The sequence below is a fragment of the Pistacia vera genome, unplaced genomic scaffold (genome assembly GCF_008641045.1).
Source record: "Pistacia vera cultivar Batoury unplaced genomic scaffold, PisVer_v2 Contig743, whole genome shotgun sequence".
Taxonomy (NCBI): domain Eukaryota; kingdom Viridiplantae; phylum Streptophyta; class Magnoliopsida; order Sapindales; family Anacardiaceae; genus Pistacia; species Pistacia vera.
Window position 1 is genome coordinate 61,758 of NW_022196605.1, and position 15,771 is coordinate 77,528.

Sequence of the window (15,771 nt, forward strand, 5' to 3'; positions counted from 1 at the left end):
ATAATAAATTAAAATTAAAAACTCTATTACTTTGTAAAGATAGGTTCTCAGAAGTCAAATCAACTTATTTTAAATGTATGAAATATAAATATAAATGTATACATCACTTTTTCTACAAAAGTTTTTATAACCCCCCTACTCTTTATTTTATTTTATATTAGTCTTGGTTCCCGGTTTGGTTTCGGTTCCTAACTATAGAAACTGGAATTGGAATCGCACAGTAACGGTTCCAAAAATTTGGAATCGAAACCTACCCATTGATGACGGTTGGTAGGAACCGAAACCAAACCCCAAGTACCCGTCGATTCTAGTTTCAATCGGTTCTTTTGAAACACCCTAGAATATTGAAACTAAGAGATTACGTATGGTAATTAAGACAGTAATTAATTTTATTTCTAAATTATGACAAAATAATTTTCGTAGAGAAAAAAAAAAAAAAAAAAAAAAAAAAGGATAAAATTGGTGGATCTGGGTCATCTACTGATCTAAGTGAGGGTTTGTAACTCTTACGGTTCAACTACTGCGAGAACAAGGAAGTCGTAATGAAATGGTCAGGCCTGTGGCTGAGGGTGTAATAATACATATATACAGTCATGCATGCAATTCACCATTTATAGTTCTTCATTACTAGATCTCGAAGCTGATTTAAACCCTAACCACTGTACCGATATCAGGCTTCTCGACTCTACTTTTGCTCTTTCAGGTTTGATCCATCTCTCCACTCGAATTATCTTCAACATATTATGTCATCTAATTTTGGTAAAATTTATTTTGTTAGAATCCTTCCTTCTCAATTCATAGAAATGTCGAATTAGTGCTTTTTTTAATCTTAAATTTGACTTAAACGTTGAAACGCTCGTAGTTACTGTTGGAGTTGTCTCGAAAACAGCAACTTATTAGTTACAATGGTTAGTGATCTATGCGCAGGGAGTGGATCAACTGATTGGTGAAAATGCAGCGCATTCCAAATACAATTGAGGAACAGTTGATTTTGAAAGCTATCAATGAAGAATGTCGTGGGAGAATCTCCCAAAAAGACTTCAAGCCACTCTTACTTCTAAAGAAGAGTGGCACAGAAGGTTAGAAGTGGCTTTTACTTGTTTGTTTCATTTCATTAGCATAGTACTTGATCTTAGAAAGTCAAATTGAGTTTTTTAATGCATGTTTCATTGTAAGTCAGCTCCGGATAGCTGAAACAATTTAAAACTCTTGATGAAGCTTTATTTATCGTTGACATTGCTGCTTTCCTAATTTTTGAACATCATGCAGGATCATTGAACATTGCATTAAGAAGAGACTCCGTGGAATAAGTGTTTGCTCGCAAAGTATGCAAAGAAGGTGAATATTATGAAGACAGATGCGTTACTACGAAAAAAACCCTGGCGGTGCGTGTAATGCATAAATTGAGTGGGAAATCTCAAAGTTTATTATAGGGGTAAAATTTAAATAAATATAATATAAATATAAAATCCGAAATTTTAAAAAAATTGAGTGGACGTCATTCATTAAATGCGCCCCTGCCACAACCCCCATCCCCCTCCGGCCATCCCCATGCCCATACTCCATCTGTAACGAGGGCCGTCTCACTCACCCTCTCTTACCCAAATCGTAGATATTTCTCCATCCACACTTGTAGAAAATGACCTCCCAACCCTACACACTACTTATCTCATGGCGTCATTAGACCCATTTGTAGAAATTGCATGTGTAAAATATGGATTTGTTAATCACAAAGGAGGATACAGAAATTGTTTGGGATTGAGTCGTTGGCCTGAGTATTCTATGCTTATCCCTTGAGAAAAACCAAGGCACTTTAGATATATTTCCAAATGTGATACGCTGAACCTGCCTGACAAAATTACAGGATCTTATATTAATCCAGAATTTCAGCGCAGAGAATCTAGTAACATTTTGAAACATATTCAAAAAAACATACATTTGACTTCGATGTAAGCAGAAATAACAGCATCACTGAGTTTTAATGTTAATGAGACTAGCAGTTGCAATCTACCTTTGATCTAATGTATGACCACACCAATGTAGCATATTAGTTTTATCCGACTAACCATACAATCTCAACAAGTTTCTGTAAATTGTTTCCATTATAGGACGTTCTTAAACAATCATAATTGACAAATAACTGACAACGGTCACATTTTAGAACAAGAAGAGAAGCATGGAAACTACCAAGTGACTCTATAGTTTCAAGTCACAGAGTCATTTGCTAATTGAATACATTGCAGAGGAATACAGCAGTTGGAAAAGGTCAGACGCCCTTTCTCGCTTTATTAAACTATATTCCTGATTCAGCAGTCTCAGCTGCTTTGACTTCCATCAGGCACTGTGACAATGTGGCTTGAGCTGCATGCACGAAGAGCAATTCGTATCAACCATACATGAAAAGACTTCATCAAAGTAAATATTCAATAGCTAATTAACATGAGAGCTCAAATCTTTTGCCGGAAACAAAAATAGCCATTTCTAAAGGTAGCAGTGTCAAATATGCAACTACCTTTTCTAGGCCATTCTTAGAATAGAGGTCCATTCAGAACTAGGTCAGATTTAGATGTCCAATTATCCTTTCAAAAATAGGTAATGTTAGTCATATTAGATCCTCCCTCAGAAACCTAATCAAGAGAGAGGCAGGTAATTGCTCCACGTGTGCGGATTGGAGTTCCCTAATAAACACAGCAACTAATTTGCAGACTGCATATGTGTGGAGGAGGATGCCTTTGGTTGTTGATAATGCTCAAAGTTCAAGAAAATGAAGTCTAGGAGTTGAACTGATGGCACAAAAATCCTATTTGACAGCTGAGACAGAACAATCATTGGCACCATCTTTTAAGGAATCCAGGGGAGGGAAAATCCCTAGTGTGTTCATGCGATCAGAAGTCCAAACCCTCAATACTGGCGTCACAAAGATTCCATACCTAATTCAAAACTTGAGGTAAACCTCATGTGTGAGACATGAACTCTTGATTACAAAACACAAGCTTTAACGAAATTGAACCCTAACGCTATGAACTACTGAAGAAAACTAACACCATCCTTTGCAAAGTATTTCTTGCTCTAAAACTAAATTGAAGGTACAAGGCCTATGGCAAAGCTCATGCTCAGCATCTCAACCCTAAGACAACATAAAAAAAATTGAGGAAGGTTTTAAAATTCTTGTAGGCAAATAGACAATGAAGAGGATAACAATCCCTAAATCTTGTATGAAAACTTATAATGAAACATCGATAATTCCCAACAACAACCGATATTTGCACCTAACGCATACAAATCTAATGAACAGGAAAATAAATAAAAGAAAGAAATAGAATAGAATCTCACATCGAAGTCAGTCAAATCAGGAACCAAAAGTTGGGCGTTTCACTTGCACCACAACGTACCACCTGCATTAATTGTCCAGTTAAATCAAAGCAGACGAAAACTATAAACGCGGTGAGCATGTAAAATTATAAGTTTTCATGAATTCTAATAACTTTTCAGTACATTTCATTGAACTCAAACAATTATCATCACTCTTCTAAATCCCTGGATTATCAAACAAACACATTTAAGCTGGAATGGAGAAATTGCAAATGGAAGTAAAAACAATCGAACCTTTGCGAGTATGGAAACCAGTTGGCTCGCAATTCTTTCCCTTGTAATAATCTCGCGGGCCGCGTTTCGACGAGCGAATGTCAAGTGATGATGTACTTTTCCTTCGCATTGCTCTCCCTATCCCTAATATAAGTCCCAAAGCCATTTTCTCCCCCCCTATTCACCCAAATCAACCGCTTTAATTAGCTTATATCAAATCAAAATCAATTTCGTATCAATCTTTCAACAGCTAAAATGAAACTAATCTATATGAAAATAGCACAGAGATCATTAGTTAATTACTGCTTGCAAGCTTTGGCCCAGCAGCGAGGCCAAACTAACTATAGAGATGAAAGCGCACTAAGTTACGGTGTCAGAGATTAATAACCAAACCAAAAAAATAAAAAATAAAATAAAAAGGATACAGATAGAGGATTGATATAGAACATACAGAAAAGCAGAGAAAGGACTGTACTTAGGATACCGGAGGGAAGAAGAAGCTGCAAACAGGAAAAGAATATGGAGACACCAAGTCTTGGTCTCCTTTGGAGGCTGTGTAGTGTGCTGTGTGGCTCTGGGCGCCGGCACGCGGTCTTTTTGTTCTTTCCTATCCGCGCTTTCGAACCTCCAAACTTAACATGGGCTTCTTACATATGGATCAAGCCCACTCTGGTGCTTCCACTGAAGTAAATTGGGCTTTTATATATGGGTCAAGCCCACTCTGGTGCTTCCACTAAAGTACACCTTAGCCCGACTTGTCGGTTGTTACTTGGTAGTACTTGTTGCTGAGTACTGACAGAGGTTCAGAGAATATCTATCTATGATATATTGAAACGAAGAGATTACAAATGGTAATTAAGACAGTAATTAATTTTATTTATAAATTATGATAAAAGAATTGTCATAGAGATATAAAATAAAATTAAAAAAAAGTAAAATTGGTGGATCTGGGTCATCTAAGTGACGGGTTTGGTAACTCTTATGGGTCCAACTACTGCGAGAACAATGAAGTAAGTAATGAAATGGTCCATTTATAGTTCTTCATCTACTAGATCTCGTAGCTGATTTAAACCCTAACCACTGTACCGATATCAGGCTTCTCGATCTACTCTTTTGCTCTTTCAGGTTTGATCCACTCTCTCCACTCGAATCTATTCTTCAACATTATTATGTCATCTAATTTTTGATAAAATTTATTTTGTTAGAGTCCTCTCTTTCTCAATTCTATAGAAATTGTCGAATTAGTNTTAAATTTTAAAAGATAAATAAAAATATCATGAGTTACTGTTACTTTCCCTTTCTTCCTTACTCTGGTGTTAGACTGAAAAATGCTTTGGAAGTATTTTTATTTTTTAAACTTTATTTTAAATTGTCCTAAGGCAATAGCCTAGTTGGCAACACTTATTGCTTTGGAGCAAGAAGTCAAGGGATTATTCCTTTAATCCTCAACACCAGCCTTGATGGAGATTTAATAAAATTTATTTTTGTGCTTGAGTTTAGGTGGGTGGAGTTTTTTAATTTTTATTGTTTTTAACTAGTATGATGAAATGACAGGACAGGTTTAATAATAAACTAAGAGGAGTTTGTTTTTTAGCTCTGCTTTTGCAATTTGACTTCAGAGGTTAAATTTTAATATTTATGATGATTCAGTTTCCAGGCTTGAAGGGTTTGTTTCCAACAGGGAGCAGTCTTATGAGGACCCCATTGAGGAGTAAGGGAGATATTTCAGTACATGATATTATTCATCATTGGAATATTGTTAACTTAATTTTAAACTAAGATCCCACTACTATTAAATGCATTATTCAGGTTACTGTATGCAGTTTTTGTTGTTTCAAGCGAGAATGCCACTGTTGCTGAACTGGCAACAACATTACAGGCTGATCTTTCTCAGCTGCAAGCCGCTGCATCTTTTGCATGCCGATTGGGATGGGCAGTAAAGGTAATTGACCCAGCATCCATTCTTCAGGATACAAGTGTACCTAACACTCCAAGAGTCACTCTCAGTGATGATGATGAGGCTTCTCTTGCTAGTATGGGCGCAGCAAGCATTTCTGCTGATGGTGATATTGGTCAACAAGGAGATGTTACAGGAACGGAAAGCTATGGACCACTTTCTGGCCTTGTCCGCGTAGCTTTTGTTGTTGATGCTAATATAACATCATATCTTATGATGGGTTCTGTTTCACCAGGTTTTTCTCCTTCCTTTTCTGTTCCTTTTTACTTTCAAATGTCAGATTTCTACATTTTCCTGTTGTGAATATGTGTTGTACTGTTTTCTACTTTACAGTGTCAGCTATTGATGTAATATAGAATGTGGTACCTTCCAGCCACTCGGCTGAAATCTAAAGCTTTAGGATTCATGATTCATGATACATGAGGAAATAGATATGGGTTAAGAGTCTTTTAATATACTATTGTTTGTATTTGAATGAGCAGACAGAGAGGTATTTTTCTCTGAGCTAAGAATCACTTGATTAGCCAATCTTCTCTCTTGGATATGTTATTATGAAAGAGGAGTGTTAAGTGGATAAAGTTCCCCACTGGAAAGGATAAAATAACCAGAAGGTCTAGCAGCTACTCTTGAAAAAGGCGTTTATATCCATTCTTCTGGGAGCTCTCTTGATGGTTCTCTTAGATTTTCTTTCATATTTGGTTTCACACTGTTGGAAACCTCCTGCGATCCAGAGTTTCACAGCCAACAACACATACACAGAACAAACAATATGCACAAATAATAGGCAATAACAGATTATATTGATGGATACTGAGTAAACATGAAACAGAACAAATGAAATGACAGATAGTTCCCAACAATTCGAGGAGCTGGGGACCTCCCAAACAATTCCAGAATATATTACTTGATACCCTACTCTCCCACACTCTCTCCCTTTTATAAGCTAATTCTTCCATTCTGTAACCCTTTTGACAGCCACGTGTCTAACCTCCTAACAAACTCATCAATCCTAACAACCCTTATTGCACACCTCACCATCTTGTAACAAACACGCACTTAACGTGTCCCTTTATCCCTGTTCCTTCCCTTGCCCTTGGATTTATAGACCTTATGTATGGGAGGTCTAACAATACCCGCCCCCTCGAAGTGCCACATTGTCCTCAAGGTGAAATTGAGGAAATTGGCCATTGATGACATCAAAGGACTCCCACGTGGCATTGAAAATAGGCAGATCGTGCCAGCGAATGAGAACCTCAGTGGAGCCATCTATAAGAGACCTCACATCCATTACCTTGGCAGGCTCAACCTACAGTTCCAGGTCATCGGTGAGACAGGAAGGCAGAGGCTGTACTGAAACTGAGCTATGCAAGCTGTGCTTCAACTGGGATACGTGAAAAATAGGGTGAATTACGGGTTGCTGGGGCAGTTCTAACTTGTATGCTACTTGGCCGATTTTCTCCGAGACCCGGAAAGGCCCATAAAATCTAGGACTCAGTTTCTCATTCAACCGTGTGGCCAGAGATTTAAATTTGTAAGGCTGTAGTCGAAGATACACATACTCTCTTGGAGAAAATTGAACTTCCCGTCGATGACGATCTGCTTGTGTTTTCATGTGAACTTGTGCTGCTTCCAAGTTGTGTTTAAGGTCCTGAAGGATGGCATTTCGCTCACGGATCTGATGGTTGACTTCATCGACCTGAGAAGGGTAGTCTGTGAACTTTAGGAGAATCGAGGGGTCACGGCCGTACAAGGCTTTGAAAGGTGTCATCTTGGTGGATCGATGATATGTTGTGTTGTACCAAAATTCAGCCCATGGCAGCCAATTCGGCCATTGACGGGGTTGTGAGCTACAAAAGCAACGAAGGTATGCCTCCAAGCACCTGTTTACCACTTCGGATTGGTCATCCGTTTGTGGATGGTAAGCGGAACTAAATTTCAAAGCTGTTCCGGATACCCTGAAAATCTCTTGCCAAAAATGACTCATGAAAAGTCTGTCTCTGTCGGCAATGATGGATTGAGGGAACCCGTGAAGCTTCACTATCTCTTTTATGAATATTAAGGCCACCTCCTTGGCGGTATAAGGGTGCGACAAGAGCAGAAAATGGCCATATTTAGTTAATCGGTCCACTACAACAAGAATGGTGTCGAACCCCTTGGCCCTTGGAAGTCCTTCAATGAAGTCCATTGTCAAGTCTTCGAATGTCTGAGTTGGTATAGGAAGTGGCCGAAGTAGTCCAGCCGACTTCAAGGCTGAATGTTTATTAACTTGACATATGGTGCAGGTTTGAACAAAGTTCTGGATATCTTTCTTCATGCCTACCCAATAAACTACATTGGCTACCCTTTTATACCTCCTGAAGAAACCGAAATGACCACCAGTTGGGCTGGAGTGAAATTCGGCTAATAATTTCTAAATGAATCGAGAACCTTTGGGTAGAACCAACCTGTCCTTATACAGCAAGCAGCCATGGCGAAGTTTGTAGTGTGGTCTGCTGTTGGGTGCCAAAACCAAATCTTGAATCAGCTGTCGAAGCTTGGGGTCCTGATGGGCCTCAGTTGCCATATCCTCATACTCCGTAAACTGTCTCACTGTCAAAGATGATAATTCTGGTTCCTCTTCTCGCCGAGATAAAGCATCAACGACCGTATTAGTGGTTCCCGGCTAATAGTGAATATCAAACGAAAACCCCATTAATTTGGACACCCATTTCTGCTGTTCCGGGGTTTTAATCCGCTGATCCTTGAGGAATTGGAGGTTTCGCTGGTCTGTTCGAATGATGAACTTCCTACCCAATAAGTACGGACTCCATTTGTGTACCGCGAACGCAACAGCCATTAACTCTCTCTCATACACTGATTTTTGTTTAGCTTGAGGGGAGAAGGCCTTACTTAAACAAGCAATGGGTCGTCTTTTCTGAACTAATACAGCCCCCATACCTTGGCCTGATGCGTCTGTGTGAATCTCGAATGGAGAGTTGAAATCCGGAGCTGCCAAAACAGGGACTGAAGTCATGGCTTCTTTTAGGGCATGAAAGGCCTGTTGCGCCTCTTGGTCCTAACTAAAAGAATTTTTCTTCAATAGTCTTGTGAGTGGCTGGGCTATGCTGCCGTACCCCTTTACAAACTTGCGATAGTACCCCGTTAATCCCAAAAAACCGCGAAGACTCTTCACATTAGTGGGTGTGGGCCAAGAAACCATAGCAGCAATTTTCTGCGGATCGGCCTCAACCCCATTGGCCGAAATTAGATGCCCCAGATATTCCAGCCTCTGCTGCCCGAATAAACATTTTTTAAAATTCCCAACCAATTCGTTGTCGTCCAGAATCATAAGAGCTTGCTGTAGGTGGCTGATGTGGGATTCCAAGTCGAGACTGTAAATCAGAATATTGTCAAAAAAAACAAGCATAAACTTATGTAGAACTGGTTTAAAAATGCTGTTCATCAAAGACTGAAATGTCGAGGGGGCATTGCTCAAGCCAAACGGCATAACCAAGAACTCGTAATGCCCGTCATGTGTTCGAAAGGCTATTTTGGGGACGTCTTCATCCTTTATTCTGATCTGATGGTATCCGAACCGAAGATTGAGTTTAGAGAAGATAGTAGCCCCGGCCAATTCATCCAACAGCTCTTCGATGGTAGGGATTGGAAATTTGTCGGGAATTGTTATGTCGTTGAGGGCCCCTGTAATCGACGCAAAATCTCCTATTTCCATCGTTTTTCTTGACTAACAATATCGGGCTGGCAAACGGACTGGTACTAGTCTGGATAATACGGGCAGCTAGCATTTCTTCCACTAATTTTTCAATTCATTTTTTTGAAAATAAGGATACCTATAGGGTCGGATGTTAGGGGCTGGTGCGCCTTCTTTAAGGTTTATGGCGTGGTCATGGGTACGGTGCGGAGGGAGTTTGGAAGGTTGGTAAAAAAGGTGTTGATACTGATCTAGTATTGCCTGAATTTGTGGACTGATTTTTTGCCCTGGATTCATGAATTTATCCTCCAGCGAGCAACATTCCACCAGGAATCCTCCCCCGTTGTTGTTGATGGTCCGTAACATTGATTTCAGTGAGATAACTGACTTCACCAGAGAAGGGTCCCCTTGTAAATTGACTCTGCCTCCATCCAGCTCAAAGCTCATAGTCAACTTTTTCCAGTTAGCACAAACATCCCCTAATGAACTCAACCAAGTGATACCCAGAACAATGTCAGCTCCCCCGAGCTCAAAGGGAAAGAAATCTTGCCTGATTTTAATCCCTTGCACATCCAGAGTGACCTGTCGACACATCGCTTCTCCTTTCACAGTGACTTCGTTTCCCACCATCACCCCAAACATTTTCCCTTTTTCTACTGCAATACCAAGCCTCTCGACCAACTCCAGAGAAATGAAATTATGTGACGCGCCACTGTCTACCAACACCACTACGTCTAAACCCTTAATCTGACCCTTTACCTTCAATGTTTTGTCTGACGTTATGCCCACGATGGAGTTCATGGATAGAGCTAAGTCGTTTCCCTCTTGGTTGTGATTTTCGTCAACTTCCGATGGAGTTTCACTCTTCTCAGATTCATCTTCATCCAACACCAACAAGATCTGCAATGATTTGCTCCGACAGCGGTGATTGGGGCCAAACTTTTCGTCACATCGGAAGCAAAGCCCTCTTTCTCTCTTGTATTGGATATCAGCTTCGGACAAACGTCGGAAGGTTCCTCCTGATCCCCCTAGGAAACTTGCGCTTGCATTTTCCGGTGTCCTCTCTTTCTTAGCGGATGTGCGCGAAGACGCAATCTAGCTTGGATCTGGTGGTTTTGATGAGTCGGGCCACTAGGTCGGGTCGGGTCGGTGTCGGTGCTGGGTTGAACCACCATGTGGGCCGATTTGGTTCTGGGCTACTAGAAGCCCTTGAGTAGCTCTCCCTGGAACCCTGGGCTTTGAATGTTTTGGGCCGACACTTATCCATGACCCAGTTTTTTTCCTCTACGCGATGGGCCTGCTCAATTACTTCTTGCAAGGAGCTGGGCCTTAACACTCTCAACTCAACCCTTATTTCCTCTCTAAGCCCATTAATAAAGACTCCCATCAATATCTCTTCACCTAAGTCCTTCAACGACGCCGTATGGGATTCAAAATCCTCTCTATATTCAGTCATGGTGGAGTGTTGTTTCAGCGCCACCAGTGCCTCATGCGTAGAACCTTGGAAGGATGGCCGGAATCTGGCGATTAGAGCAGCCTTGAACTCATCCCACGATTTGAAAGGTTCTCTCCCTTCCATCCACTGGTACCAGTTCAATGCCCTACCCTCCATGCAAACTGCTGCGGCCTCAACCATCTCCGACGACCCAAATTTGTTGATAGTGAAGTAGCGATCGGCGCGAAAAGTCCATCCAAAGGGGTCTTCTCCACTGAAAATCAGAAGTTCCAGTTTTCAGCCTTTCTTCTCTTCTTTCCCATTTTCCCTGCTTGTTTCTTATCCCTGGTCTCAGTCATTCCCAGATTCTGTATTCTCGGAATTTGAGGGAGACTTTTCTTTTTCGTGGTATCGTTTCTCATCCCTATCCGCTCTTAATCTCATCAATTCCCTCGTCTCAGTCAAGTACTCCTTGAGGCTTCCCACATCTGTTTTTACTGAACTCATATCCTCTTGCACAGACTTCATCTCCTTTTCCATATTTTCCATCCTACCTTCCATCTTCGATTTGACCATTCCTCGTGTGAGACCTTTTGTGTGTTGTCTTTCTTTCTAGCTCTGATACCAATCTGTTGGGAACCTCCTGCAATGCAGAGTTTCACAGCCAACAACACATACACAGAACAAACAATATGCACAAATAATAGGCAATAGCAGATTATATTGATGGATACTGAGTAAACATGAAACAGAACAAATGAAATGACAGATAGTTCCCAGCAGTTCGAGGAGCTGGGGACCTTCCAAACAATTCCAGAATATATTACTTGACACCCTACTCTCCCACACTCTCTCCCTTTTATAAGCTAATTCTTCCATTCTGTAACCCTTTTGACAGCCATGTGTCTAACCTCCTAACAAACTCATCAATCCTAACAACCCTTATTGCACACCTCACCATCTTGTAACAAACACACACTTAACGTGTCCCTTTATCCCTATTCCTTTCCCTGCCCTTGGATTTATAGACCTTATGTATGGGGGGTCTAACAACCTCTTGAAGCAAGAGGATCCAAGAGTCAATCCAGGGTCAAGCTGGTCCACCAGTCCATTTGTACCTGGCAGTAGTTAAAAAGGAGTCTAGTCGTATTTTATCTAATTTTTTAGCTTTATCTCATTGGCCTTGTGTTGGTGTGTATTCTATCAGCCATTTTAGCCATTTCACCGCAAACAGTCGTGTGACTAGAATGTGAGATTTTAATGACTTCAGAGAGTTAATATAGAACGTATAAGTGTAAACAAGAGCTGTAACTCTGGGTTTGTTATATACTTGGTATAAATTGTATGTTATGAACCTTTAATATTAAGTTACCTAACAACCTAAGAGCTTAAGCTGGTACTGAACAATAGTGTTTAAGCTCTTTAACATTTCAGCTTATGTGCAAGTCATGTGGTTCTTTATCCACTTCATCTGAACCTATGTTGTTTATGCATGTGTATCTCTATTTTATTGTCTGAATAGTTTGTTATGTCCATTTTACCTTTTCAGGCTTGAAATCTCATGCGGTAACATTATACGAAGCTGGAAAATTAGGTCATGGTAGCATTGCAGATCTGTGCAAGGATCTCAGTACGTTAGAGGGAACAAAATTTGAGGGTGAATTGCAAGAATTTGCAAATCATGCATTCAGCCTTCGTTGTGTCTTGGAATGCCTTCTGTCAGGTGGAGTTTCCACTGATGCCAGAACAGAGGAAAATTGTGACAAGATGGGCCTGTTAACTTCAAACACTGATGAGGCTACTGCTCTAATAGCTGATTTCACATTGACTGACAAATCAGAATACCTTGGTAGAAATGAAGCTGGACTCAGTATTGATAATTCCATAAATTCTAGGCCTCATGATGAATCTGGTTTGGATGATTCTGTTCCTGGAGGAACTGGTGATGAGATATCTTCAGCTACTTTATCAGAAGACAATAGTTCATTAAGTGAAGTCTCTAAATCCGACCCAACTTTCCAGAGTGATGAGAAGCTGATACCCATTGAAGAGTCTGATGTTGGAAAAGAAGCCTCAAGAAAGAAAAAGAAATATCGAGTGGATATTTTGCGATGTGAAAGCCTGGCTTCTCTGGCCCCAGCAACTTTAGATCGCTTGTTTCTTCGTGACTATGATATTGTTGTGTCCATGATTCCTCTTCCTCATTCATCTGTTTTTCCTGGACCAAGAGGTCCTATTCATTTTGGTCCCCCCTCTCATTCATCTATGACACCATGGATGAAATTGGTACTCTATTCAACTGTGGCTAGTGGCCCTGTATCTGTTGTTCTCATGAAAGGACAATGTCTACGCATGCTTCCTGCCCCATTGGCTGGTTGTGAGAAAGCCCTTATATGGTCGTGGGATGGTTCTACAATTGGAGGGTTGGGAGGCAAGTTTGAAGGAAATTTAGTGAAGGGAGGTATACTCTTACACTGTTTAAACTCTCTTCTCAAGTATTCAGCTGTCATAGTGCAGCCCCTAAGTAGGTATGACCTTGATGATTCTGGAAGAGTTGTTACTGTGGATGTACCATTGCCCCTGAAGAACTCGGATGGTTCAATTGGTCATATAGGAAATGAATTGGGACTTGGTGAAGAGGAAAGTTTGAAACTGAATACTCTGTTAACTGATTTGGCAAATATGATAGAATTGTGGACGGTTGGTTATATTCGCCTATTAAAACTTTTCAAAGAAAGAGAATCAGACCACTTTTCACCTGATGATGAGAAGTATGATTGGGTCCCATTAAGTGTGGAATTTGGGATTCCGCTTTTTAGTCCAAAATTATGCAACAATATTTGCAAAAGGGTTGTGTCATCACAATTACTTCAGGCAGATTCTCTCACTGAGCATCATGATGCAATGCAAGGCCTTAGGAAAAGGTTACGTGATGTTTGTGCTGAATACCAGGCAACAGGTCCTGCCGCAAAACTTCTATACCAGAAAGAGCAATCAAAGGATTCATCTCAACAACTTATGAACTATGCTAGTGGAAGATGGAATCCACTTGTAGACCCTTCTTCTCCAATCTCTGGAGCCACGAGCGAGTATCAGAGATTAAAACTTGCTAGTCGACAGCGTTGTCGGACTGAAGTCTTGAGCTTTGATGGTAGCATTTTGAGGTGTGTCTTAATTAATATGCTATATTTTTTCTTTTGTAGGTGGCTTCCTTCAACATATTGTTTTTCTTTTCCAAATATCAGTGCTTCCCCATAAAATACTTGTTCTATAAACTCTTGATTATGATACTTCTTTCCATGGATTATACTATATAACCATCAGTTGGTCATTGAGCACTAGCTAGAACTTTCTGGTGGACTGAGGGAGTTTCTGTGTAAATTATACTTAATCACCTCACCTCCTACCTTCATTGACCCAAGTTTCAACTCAGTGACATGAACACCCTCCTATAAAAACTTTCTTGATTTGGGATTCTTTTGGCTTAGTACTGGATTTTCAAATATTAAGTCTTATGCAATATTGTCAAAAGATGCGTAAGATGGTCATATAGGCATCTACTTCTGAAAAAAATTCTGCTCTAATGATGTGTGATTAATTAGGAATTTTTGGGAGAGTTGATTATATAATATGAAAGTGGGAGTTCCAAACTGAAATGTCAGTCAAACTAGGTGGGGCCAGAGCTGAAAAACTTCTTTATGTTTACATCTATATTATTTCAGTAATATATGTTTCTGTTGTGACGTGCTTTCAGAAACTGAAATTCTTAAGACTACACATTTTTTTTCTTTTTAAAGCACTGCTGAACCATTATTATTTAATTTTGTTTGCAGATCTTATGCTCTGACTCCTGTGTATGAAGCTGCCACGAGGCCTGTTGAAGAAACATCGTCAGTGAGTATGGTAAAAACTGAAGCTGATGAAGCTGACAGACAAGAAGTAACATTACCTGGTGTTAATCTTCTTTTCGATGGTGCAGAGTTGCACCCCTTTGACATAGGTGCTTGCCTACAGGCTCGCCAACCAATTTCCTTAATAGCAGAGGCTGCTGCAGCCTCTGCATCTGCTGCTACTAAATAGGACTCTTTCAGTCTTTGCTTGGATGTGTATAGAAGAATTTATCCTATCTAACAAAAGGCAATCACCAACTTATCATATTCTTCCTGCCACTTCTACTCAAATTTGGTGGTTCTGCATTATCTTTGGAGTTGGCTGCTGTCCATGAGCTCGGGCTTGTCTCAAGGTAAGTGCTGAGATTTTTAGTGTGTATTAGAAAATTTGCCACCAATTTGAAAATCAGTTTCTTATTTCAAAAGATCAAAACCAAATCTCTCCATGAGATCGACAACTGAGAAGGAAAAAGTTCAGCCATGGAAAGATTGCTCAAAGCCTTGTGCTAAGGCCAAAACGTTGTTTAAGTTTCACTCGGGGTAGTTACATATACATTTAAGAAACCTTTGTTTTGGATTCTCAACTAAAAAACACGTAAATGTTGAATGCTGTCACTTGTAATGTTTTTGAGATGCAGAAGCCTAATTTTGCTTCCTTTCTTTGACTTGCATAATAATTTTCCTAGACTGATAGATTAGCCATTTCTGATTCAGGTCAGTTCTCGCAATCTTTCTTGCTGTAAAATGATTCATGGCTGTCTGATCAAGCTTTCTCTCCACTAGGAATGCGTAATGGAAGAAGAGAAATAATAGCTTGTGGATAGATATCAATGTTGGATATGGTGTATGGAGGCAAGGGATCATATTCATTTTTGCAAAAACGTCCGGACATGATGCAGTCTAAGAAACTTCATGTAACTTTTTGGTTTGGTTTTTATATGCTATTTCTCTCCGCTTTTGTTTTAGTTGGATAAAAGGTATGTATTTTTAGGTGTGTATCTTTTATACGATAAAAGAAATCAGCATTTTTTCATGCCACATCTATCAAGAAGGTGCCTTGTGAAAAATTGATTATTATATTGATAAATTTCAGTTTAGATGGCTTTGGGCCATTGCATCTCCGACCGAAACCCAAATTATACTTGTCTTGTGCTTTCGAGGACTATAGACGGTCAGCTTACACTCGGTTTGGACTGGGAACTCTAGAGTGGTG

At 40.0% G+C, this 15,771-nt stretch overlaps 1 protein-coding gene and 1 long non-coding RNA gene across 2 annotated transcripts; one reads left to right on the top strand and one right to left on the bottom strand.

Annotated features, from left to right (window-relative positions):
- Positions 1–2,272: 2,272 nt before the first annotated feature.
- Positions 2,273–4,195, bottom strand: LOC116115484. Its single transcript, XR_004125670.1, has 3 exons — positions 4,061–4,195; positions 3,334–3,762; positions 2,273–2,361 (listed from the first exon to the last, which is right to left on the bottom strand). It is a non-coding gene; the product is annotated as an uncharacterized LOC116115484 (long non-coding RNA).
- Positions 4,196–5,132: 937 nt separating this feature from the next.
- Positions 5,133–15,662, top strand: LOC116115492 (protein FAM91A1). The gene is made up of 6 exons (XM_031401642.1): positions 5,133–5,144; positions 5,205–5,296; positions 5,395–5,777; positions 12,218–13,832; positions 14,502–14,911; positions 15,273–15,662. The coding sequence occupies exons 1-5, from the start codon at positions 5,133–5,135 to the stop codon at positions 14,746–14,748; spliced, it is 2,349 nt and encodes a 782-aa protein (XP_031257502.1). The 3' UTR covers positions 14,749–14,911; positions 15,273–15,662.
- The last annotated feature ends 109 nt before the right edge of the window (positions 15,663–15,771 follow it).

What these genes read in the sequence shown, in the direction of transcription:
- LOC116115492 (XM_031401642.1), top strand. An exon ending in GATGGGTTCTGTTTCACCAG is followed by an intron (nt 5,778 to 12,217) that starts GTTTTTCTCCTT and finishes TTACCTTTTCAG; the next exon opens with GCTTGAAATCTCATGCGGTA. An exon ending in TTTGATGGTAGCATTTTGAG is followed by an intron (nt 13,833 to 14,501) that starts GTGTGTCTTAAT and finishes TTTTGTTTGCAG; the next exon opens with ATCTTATGCTCTGACTCCTG.